Source organism: Talpa europaea (assembly GCF_964194135.1).
Source record: "Talpa europaea genome assembly, chromosome: 12".
NCBI classification, from domain to species: Eukaryota; Metazoa; Chordata; class Mammalia; order Eulipotyphla; family Talpidae; genus Talpa; species Talpa europaea.
In genome coordinates, this window is record NC_140079.1 from 46,177,526 (window position 1) to 46,187,635 (window position 10,110).

The 10,110-nt window shown below is 44.8% G+C and overlaps 1 protein-coding gene across 1 annotated transcript; it reads left to right on the forward strand.

Annotated features, from left to right (window-relative positions):
* The first annotated feature begins 5,797 nt into the window (after nucleotides 1–5,797).
* On the forward strand, nucleotides 5,798–8,136 carry FAM32A (family with sequence similarity 32 member A). Its single transcript, XM_084251501.1, has 4 exons — nucleotides 5,798–5,878; nucleotides 5,989–6,130; nucleotides 7,611–7,664; nucleotides 7,968–8,136. Exons 1-4 carry the CDS (start codon nucleotides 5,805–5,807, stop codon nucleotides 8,034–8,036), a joined length of 339 nt encoding a protein of 112 aa, XP_084107627.1. The 5' UTR covers nucleotides 5,798–5,804; the 3' UTR covers nucleotides 8,037–8,136.
* Nucleotides 8,137–10,110: the final 1,974 nt, after the last annotated feature.

Genomic DNA, 10,110 nt, shown 5'->3' on the forward strand with positions numbered 1-10,110 from the left:
CTCTTGGGTCCTCCTCCTCCCTAAGCCCCATTCTCCCTTCCTGGACCATCACAGTCCTCCTAGCAAGCTATTCTGGCCCCTGCCCTGGTTTCATCAACAATCCTCTGCCCAAGTGTGTGAAGTCATCATGTAGAATATGATAATGATCAAGAATGAAAGGCACACTAAGGATCCCCCCAAGCAAAACTGACAATAGCAAGAGTTGTGAAAACGGGGAGCAGTTGGAATTCTTATACACAGCTGGTAGTGCACTCTGAATGTGAAGACTTTCAGGAAACCTTAGCAGTTTTATACTGTTCTTTGTGCATATACACAGGAATAGTGTTTAATTGTAAAAACAACAACAAAACACCTGTTGTTGTTTTTTTTTGTCTTGAAATCTCGAGACTCTGTAAATGGATATAAAAAAACATTGAGCAAACAAAAGCTTTGTGTCACAGTTTATTTGGGATCTTTCTCCTTAGAACATAAATTATTGATAAGGCCAATATTGCCCTCAATGGAGCAAAAATTGGTTCTGGGAGGGTGTAGAACCCAAAATCTTAGATATCTCAATGGTTTGTGATCCTCCAAAACTCAGTTTTTCCTCCTTGAGAAAATCTTATTGACATTTAACTTCTCTCATTAAGTTACAATGTTCTATTTAGAGGGTTAACAGTGGGGGAAAATGGTTGAGAAACACTGTCTTAAAAGGGCCTCCCTGGTGGCTCAACCCTGGTGGCACAGCCAGTTGAACACAAAGCTGTGAAGCTGTCCAGTGAAGCTGTCCAGCTCTGCAGTGCGGATTTGATTCCTGGCCAGCCAGGGAGATACCCACATGGCGCAGCAGACCTCTCCTGCCTCGCCTACTGCTCCCCTCAGCAGTGCTTTCGGTCCGTCTGCCTGTTCTGCTCCCCGCTCTATCTCTGGTGAATTCTCTCACCCTCCCGCGCTTCTGACTGTACCCGGTGCTTGTATAAATAAATAAATAAATAAAATTAAAATCAGGATGGTTTACATAATGAGGTGGCTGTGAGGGTAATGTGATAATTTATATAAATCTATATAAGTGTTAGTCGTTTTCACTATCAATATTCTCATTTTATAAAGAAGACAGGGAAGCTCAGAGAGGTTGAGTCATGTATTCACAGCCCAGGAAGTTCCAGAGGAGAGTGCCACAGCGGCAGGATTGTCAGAGGGGAGAACAGATACCTCCATTGAGTCTGTCCTGTCTCTCTCTGAGAGGTTGGTTCCATCATGGACAACCCCATGAATAAGCTAGCATGGACTGTCAGCCCTCATTCACTGACATGAGGAAATGCTTTCTCTTTTGGTTCCAATTCTAGAGCCAAAGATCACACTAACAGTTGGAGAATTGAACTGTCACTTGCTGCCTCCTGCAGGTAGAACTGGAAAGAGCAGGTACCTTCCCCTTTGTGCAGGGAACTCTACACTTGAGCTTTTATTCCCTTCTCTGCCACCTGAAAGTCCCTGGTACAATCTGAGCAACAGCAGTCCAAATTAAGTTGCAGTTAGACCCAGCAATTCCACTGCTATGAATTCAGGCCACCTGCAAAAGTTGGACAAGATTTGCGTGCAAAGCTGGTCATTATTTGGAAGTGTTTCTCTCAGTCACAGAGCAAGTAGCCTTTGAGGAAGGTCAGGAGGAAGTTTGTCTTTTGAAGAGCTTCAAGACATTTGGCTAAATGATGAGCTGAGAGCAGATATAAAAGAGTATCACGTAGATATGTCGATGTTGTCATATACATATACATAATCAAAATGAAATTTTGTCATTTTGCAAGGAAGTTGGGAAGAGAAGCTTCCAAGCCTGCCTGTCTTCCTCCCTCCCTTTCTTCCTTCCTTTCAACTTTTTCTGTTCTGTGTGGTTTTTTTTCTTATAGGGGATGCTTACATGTATATATTTAATGTAATCAGAAGATTATGGGAGGTTTTAGATTTTCTCTTTATTTTCTCTTTTCTCTTGATTTCCTTCTGCATTAAAAACTCAGTGATTCAATAGTAAAAATGCAAACTCAAAAGCAGTCACAATATGGTGATAGGAGAAAAGGTTGATGATAAAACAAGTGTAGAATAAGATTACACTTTAATTTTTTGAATTATAGATAGCAAGAGACTAGGGGTAGAGAAACCAAAACAATAACGCTATTTCAGATGTGAGTGGTTTCTTAAATGTCGTTTTGGATTTCTCTATATTTTTCTGATTACATATTCCACAAAAAAATTACTTGAATATCATTTTTTAATTACAATATGCAATATGTATGTGTAATCATATATGTGTTTTGTAATAAATAGATGTACAACATGGTGAATGTATTTAATATCAATGAGTTGTACAATTCAAAGTGAATACAGGTTGGTTATTGCAAAGTCACTTTCTTTTAGGGAATGACAGGCATATATCAGGTGGTTTACCTAACTAGTGCTGATAAAGTAATTTTTCATTGACTAGCTGAAAATTCTATTTCTGGGAGAGCTGAAACTGCAGTTAATTTAAGTCTAGATTTGGTGACATGGGCTTAGCATAAGATACTCCATTTGGGGCCTGTTGTCTTGATTTTTTGAGAATATGTAGGTCCCAGATGAGGAAAAAGGGAGACAATTTTCTCCAAATCAAGTTCTAGATATTGAATTGAGACTGATTTATGACTTAAAGTGATGATACTACTGTGTGACATATAAAAACATGAGAGGTAAATCATGAGGTCAGATAGCATTTCATCCAGGGCCAGAGGACAATGACCCACATTGAAAAATGTATTAAAATGATGAAAGCAAAGACAAATAAAACTGTCATCAGGGGCCTCCCTGGTGGTGCAAGGGGTTAAGCACAGCATGGTGAAGCTATCCACAGCCTCTGCAACATGAACTCAATCCCCAGCTGGCCAGGGAGCTACCCACATGGCACAGCAGACCTCTCCTGTCTTGCCTACTGCTCCCCTCAGCAGTGTATTTCAGTCAGTCTGCCTGTTCTGTTCCCCATTCTGTCTCTGGTGAATCCTCTCACCACCTGCACCTCTGGCCTGTACCCCAGTTCTTGCATGCATAAATAAATAAATCTTTTTTAAAATTAATAATTTTTAAAACTGCCATCAGTTTTGCTTATGATAATAGTTCTGCTTCTTCAACAAATTGCTCGTGATATTAGGTAAGGAAAAACAACACAATATTAATAAGAAAAAACAGCTCATTGAATGCTCAGCATTATGGCAGCAGTACCATCTTTCAGCACAACCTCTGAACTATATTCTATGATCACAGCCTCAATGCCAAAGGGCTAACATTTTATTCTGGGGAAAATCAAACCTTGCTACAATACCGTCTCAAGTAATGGAGGCAAGGGGTTTAAGCCCAAAAGAAATGAAACCTATATCCATACAAAGACTCATATACAGTCATGCATCACATAACAATAGGAAATACATTGTTGGTCAATTTTGTCATTGTGTGAACATCATTCTGTGTAATCACAGAAATCTGGATGACACTGCCTTCTACACACCTAAGTGGTATAGTCTGTTGGGACCACCATTGCATATGAGGTCACTTAAAAACCATCCTAAAGCAACACATGACTGCACCCACAAGAGGTGTATTCGTTACAGCCCCAAACTGGAAATAACCCAGGTGTCCATCTGCTACAGGGCAGCAAAGGGGTACTGAAAGTGGCCAATGACACTGCCCAAATAGTTTACTGGTCACAGTCTGGGTTCTTCATCCGTGTGTGCAATTGCAAGACTACTCATGTTCAGAGAACAGCAACAATGGGGTTTATTTAACAAAGCAGGGTAAAAAAAAAAAAGTTACTGAGGCCAAAAATGGCCATTTATCTCACTCGAAGCAGTGCCCAGTACTTTAAAACAAACAGTCCCAAGATAGCAAATTCCCACCACTGAGGCCTGGAGTACGTGCAGCCAGACTATAGGCCGGGATCCAACGCACAAAGACAGCAGAAGACCCAACAGGAGATGCTCACCAGAGCTGCCAAACTACACAGCAGCCAAACCACCTGATAAACAGCCACAATCATGTAGCTCAGCCAGGCGCTCCACTACCATCTTTGGGGTCTTCACCTTCCCTGCCAGGCTATAACAGCAGCTAAATGGAGACAGTTTCAGTCCCTCAGCTACTTGTAAAGTCCGTGAACTGCACCTCTCTGAGGTTGGTTGGTGGAAGCCTCTCCATGTTCTTCAGACGCCCACAACAGCCTTCTGGAAGATTGGCATGGTGGGGGCAGAAATCACTGACTCCGGAATCCCTGAAAATCCAAAAAAGTTGAAATCCCCAACGCTGGATCTGGAACACTCAATCTTGGGGCCGCTTCTGCAGTCCCTTATATTTCTTATCAGAGTCTCCAGCCCCACCAATACTTTGTTTGAATTTTCCCTGGGGCTATTCATCCTCACCTGCAGCGCCCTCCAGAGGGTGCCACCTCTAACAGTCTTTGGCTTCAGTTGCCAGTTACACATCCCTAAGTGAGTGGATAAACAAACTGGACGTGTTCATACAATGAAAAAATACTCTGCAATAAAATTGAATAAAATACTATTAACCTAATAGAAAGACTCTCATATTATGCTCAGTGAAAGAACTCTAGCTCAAAGAAACACATACAGTATGGTTCCATGTCTGTGAAACTTTTTAAAAAGACAAATCTAACTTATAGTGAGAGAAAACAAATGGAGTTGCCTGGAGAGAGGGAACAGCATGTGAAAGTTAACTGGGAAGGAGAATGAGGGGGTGTTCTATATCTTGACTGTGGCAGTGATCCCGTAAGTATGTAAATATGACAATTAAAATAGGTGCCTTTTGCTGTTGAAAAACTATCTCAATAACATATTTAAAAAAAAAAAAGATTTATTTATTTATTTATTTATTTATTTATTTATTTATTTATTTATACAAGCTCTGGGTACAGTCAGAAGAGCGGGAGGGTGAGAGAATTCACCAGAGCCAGAGCGGGGAGCAGAGCAGGCAGAAGGACCGAAGTACACTGCTGAGGGGAGCAGCGGGCGGCAGGAGAGGTCTGCGCACCATGTGGGACCCTCCTCCCATGGCCGGGGAGCAGCCGGGGATCGAACAGGCGCTGCAGAGGCTGCGGGCAGCTTCGCAACCCAGCGCTCAACCGCTGCGCCACCGGGGAGGCCCTCAATAACATATATTTAAAAAAAAAAAAAAATTTTAAGATTTCTGCTGAAATTTCTTTTTTCCTTTTTTTTTAAGATTTATTTATACATACAAGCACTGGATACAGTCAGAAACACGGGAGGGTGAGAGGATTCACCAGAACCAGGGCGGGGAACAGACAGGCAGACTGACGAAATACACTGCTGAGGGGAGCAGCGGGCGGCAGGAGAGGTCTGCGCGCCATGTGGGACCCTCGCCGGTGGCCGGGAATCGAACCAGCGCTGCAGAGGCTGCGGGCAGCTTCGCAGCCCAGCGCTCAACCGCTGCGCCACCAGGGGAGGCCTATTTTAAAATTTTAATAGCACTGATATATTTCACATTATAGCGTCATTTACAAAAAGCTGAAAATCTAATGAGTACTGACTAGTTTTACAAAATTAGGTTGTCGTCCCCTGACAACCGGAAATGTGGCAGGAGACAGGACGTAATGGAAGCGAACAGGCACGACTCCATATGCGGCCAGCCACCCGGAAGTGTGGCCGGCTCTAGACACCAACGGCGCACGCGCACCTCCTAGATCAGCCAATCAAGACGAAGTGAGGCCGGCGTTTGGAAGGAAATAGCGTACTCAAACAGGAAGTGTGGCAGTTCACCTAGAACCGGCCGCAGGCGTTATGGCGGCTTATGAGCAAGTTCAAAAGGGGCCTTTGAAGCTGAAAGGCGTTGCAGACCTAGGCGTGACTAAGCGGTGAGTGCTCAGAACGTGAAGAACATTCTCATCTTACCCCCTTGGGTTCCGGACTCCTGCCCTCTGACCCGCTGTCGCCTTCTCTCTCCCCTTCTCGTCTCGCCTTCCAGGAAGAAGAAAAAGAAGGATAAAGACAAGGCGAAGCTCCTGGAAGCGATGGGAACGAGCAAAAAGAACGAAGAGGAGAAGCGGCGCAGCCTGGACAAGCGAACCCCGGCCCAGGCGGCCTTTGAGAAAATGCAGGAGAAGCGGGTGAGACTGGGTCTCCCGGCTGGGTGTGGAGGCGGGGCCCGGAGACTCGAAGCTGAATCAGGCCCGGACGCACGGAGGAGGCGGGCCAGCGGTCGGAGGGAACCTTAATTTTGGGCTAAAGATGCTGCGTGAGTGAGAAAGGAGTCCCCCATATCTGGGCATGCGCCCGGATTGGAAGCCCCTCTGTGTCGAGTGGACTTGCGGAGGGGGAAGCTATAGCTCGTGTTGAAAGGAGACCAGAGCTGGATACCGGGCCTTGGATTCCAGCACTCTCTTTGTCTCATCTTATCCCCGTGCTTCCATGTCCTCAGCTGTAGAGGTCAGGATGGTGCTTTCTCCTAAGAGAGGAAAACAGGATGAAGAAAAACTTTGTCACGAGGTCCACCAAAAAATTGGTACTCAATTGAAGTCGGTTGTTGACATTAGTTGGCTCCCTGATATAAATCACCACAGAGTCTGTTTCTGTAATGACTGGCAGATTCAAGTATGTTGTATTTTAAGGCTATAATATGTAATTTCTCATATATTAAGAACTTAGTTTGGGCAGTGTGATGTGGAAGTCAGCATAGTATAAGGTTGACCACTTTTACTGTTGGAGAAATAATCTAGGTCAGTGGTTCTCAACTGGGAGCTGATTTTTCCCCATCTCCACCCATAGGAAGACATTTTTTGAGGCATCTAGTAGTTTGAGACCCGGGGTTGCTGCTCAACATCTTACAATGCTGAAGAAAGCTCTCCCTCCCCTCAAGCAAAGAGTGAGCTGACCCTGAATGTCAATAGTGCCCACGCTGAGAAACCATAAACCTAGTCTGGGTGATTTGTCCAGTGACATCAAGAAAAACAAACATTACTTCCAGGCCTAAGTCAGTTCAACACCCAAAAATGGTGAGACAAAAAACAAACCTGGGTTCCACCCTGCTTCTGCCATTTGGTGGTGGTATTTCTCTGGGTGAGTTGGCTGATCTCTCACACATGAGTTCCTTCATCTGCAAAGTGGGACTAGGCCCCGCTTTATAGGCTTATGGTGAGGATTTAACAGTGAATGCATGTGAAGTCCCTTCCCTAAGGTTATAGAGACAGAGTTGGTATTTTACTGCTGGAGCCAGGGTGGGTGGGAGAGAGACTAATGGTGACTGTTAAAGTCAAATGTCACTGATTGACACCTTGGTCAGCAAAGACCTGCCTATACAATAGTTGTCTCAATAGGGTATACCATCCACCCTAGGTGTATAGTAAGCTCCCAGCAGAGTTCACCCATGCTCACTTGGCACTGGTTTGTTTCCTGCCACTCCAATCAAGTTCCACTGGGAACTTGGGCATCCCTATTAGGCCAGCCCAAGTGGAGCTGAGGGAAGGACAAGGTACACACTCAAAGACCTCCAGCCATCTGAGTGTGAGAGCCAAGCTAGCTGGGGGTCCCTGTTTTTAATCCTCTTCTGGCTGTAAAGCATGTGGATTCACCTCCATTTCTCTTTTTCAGCAAATGGAAAGGATCCTGAAGAAAGCATCCAAAACCCACAAGCAGAGAGTAGAGGTAAGCCATGTGCCTCCTAGGGAGCCTGATCCCTGTAGCATCCAAGCAGGTCCTTGAGGCTTGCAGCCAGGCAGAAGAACCATTGGGTTGTTGACAGGGAAGTAGTGGTTCCCCCACAGAAGGGAAATCTCCCCTTGATTGTTTAAGAGATAACCCAGAGATTGGATATCTGTAAACTTGGTAGGGTAACTTTGAGAAGAGGGGCTCACCGAGGAGAGATGGGATGGGGGGGATGGCACTGTAGCAGGTCTCCAGTGCCCTGCTAGGGTCTGTGCTGACAGGCTTTCTCCTTGCCTTCTCCAGGACTTCAATAGACACCTGGACACACTCACAGAGCACTATGACATTCCCAAAGTCAGCTGGACGAAGTAGCCTCCCATCACAAGTTGTGGAACACCATTGAGCAGAAGGGGTTATGTTTGGTGCCTTTGATGTTTGCTCAGAATATCGTACACATACCCTTTCATCTTTTGCTGAGACAGTGCTTTTCAAAGCAGTGTCCCTGAATTCTGGAACTCAATTAAAGTAAGATTGCCCTTTCACTCTATTTTGGTTTCTCAGTAGCACAGGGAAGATGAGACTTTTTAGTTTGGACTGGAAATTCCTGAAAGCTTATCCAGAGGTCATTTCTGTGTAAATGCTATGGAAAGTTTAACCCTGAGTTGTATCTAACTCTTGATAGACGGGCAGCTATCTTTGCATGGATGAAACTGACTCTAAGGAGCTCAGCAAGATTCAAAACATCTTGCTGAAGTTTTGCAGGGCTTTCCAAATTCTTTCTAGCTTGGGGCAGATGCTGTTCACCCAGGCCCTGAGGAATCTACTTGCAGCTTCTTGTCATCCTCAGTCACCTGGCCAGTGAGGAACTAGGAAACAGCATTCTCTTCCCCATAAACCCTTTCCGAGTATGTCCGGTAGACATTGCTAACTGTGCGCAGCATTGTGATGTAACCCAGAAGGTATGTGCTTCGCTACCCTCAACCCTGGACTCCAAGGGGCCTCAATCTGTATTTGTTCAGAGTTGGCACAGAACATGGAGCCTGTTCGGTGTTTCTGGCCTGAGGACTCTGGGGACAGGACCAAGTAAGAGCACAGAGAGCACAGACAGACATAGGTACAGTTAAAGGGTCAACCCAGGTTCTGGTGCTGGAGTGTCAGGACCTTGAAAGGCTTACATATACCTGATGAGGATGGAACTGCACACACTTGTGGGAGAAACATGGAAAGAAAAATAGATGAGAAAAGCTAAGTGGTGGATTTGGTGCTGTCGTGTGAACTGAAGAATAAAGCAAAAGCCAATTATTAAATATGTCTGAGCGTCTTGATTATAGGCTGTTCGATTATCACTGGCAATACATAATTTTTAGATTTATCACACATGAAAAATCTGCATACTGCCAAATGACCCTCCACCCTTAATTTGGAAAATATTAGATGTGTTTCTACCTGTGGTTTTCAACTACCTAAGATAATATACTATTTCATTGCAGCGAGGCAGCATTTCAGGCCTATCTAAGTAGCAACTGGGTCTGAGTGGGATATGGTTCTATAAAAATCCTGCATTTGTGCCCCCCCCCCCCCCCCGGTGGCGCAGCAGTTGAGTGCTGGGCTGCAAAGCTGCCCACAGCCTCTGCAGCACCAGTACGACCCCCGGCTGCCGGCAAGGGTCCCACATGGCACGACAGGCTCCTCCTGCTGTACCCGCTGCTCCCCTCAGCAGTGTATTTCGTCGGTCTGCCTGTTCTGTTCCCCACTCTGGCTCTGATGAATTCTCTCACCCTCCCGTGCTTCTGACTGTACCCAGTGCTTGTATAAATAAATATTTTTTAAAAATCTTGCATTGGTGTGGTAGAAGATAATCCAGTTCTCCCTGTGTAAGTTGGTGCAAGAATTCTCACCTCTGGCCTGTACTCCAGTTCTTGTATGCATAAATAAATAAATTAAAAAAAAAAATTCTCCCAGACCAGGATTAGTAGCCTTTAAATATTCCAGTTTTCTCTGAATTTTCTTACACCTCTCCCCTCAAGAGAGGATATAGAATCACAGAGATGCAAAAACTCATTCAAAACCTCAAGCGGTGGTAGAGAAGGAAAGATGAGAGCCAGGCTGCCTGGGCAAATGGTTCCAGGGCACTGTTGATGGTTCACTGGCATTTCTTCACAGCCCAGCTGCATAAACACAAAGAAGATAGAACTCACATGATAAACCCAGGGACCACAATTTGCATTACCCACTTGGACACTAATTATAGCAACATAACACCTGGGTTTATTGGCTCTTGATTTCTCAGACAATTCCAGGCAATAAGCAGGCAGATTTGTTCACTAATAGTGGCACTTAGACAGGTAATAGGTAATACGTTGCTAAGGCTTAGTTGCCATTCAAAGAGTTTGAAAACTTTACAGGCATCCTCCACCTCACCCTCCCATAGAGTTTATCACAGTTG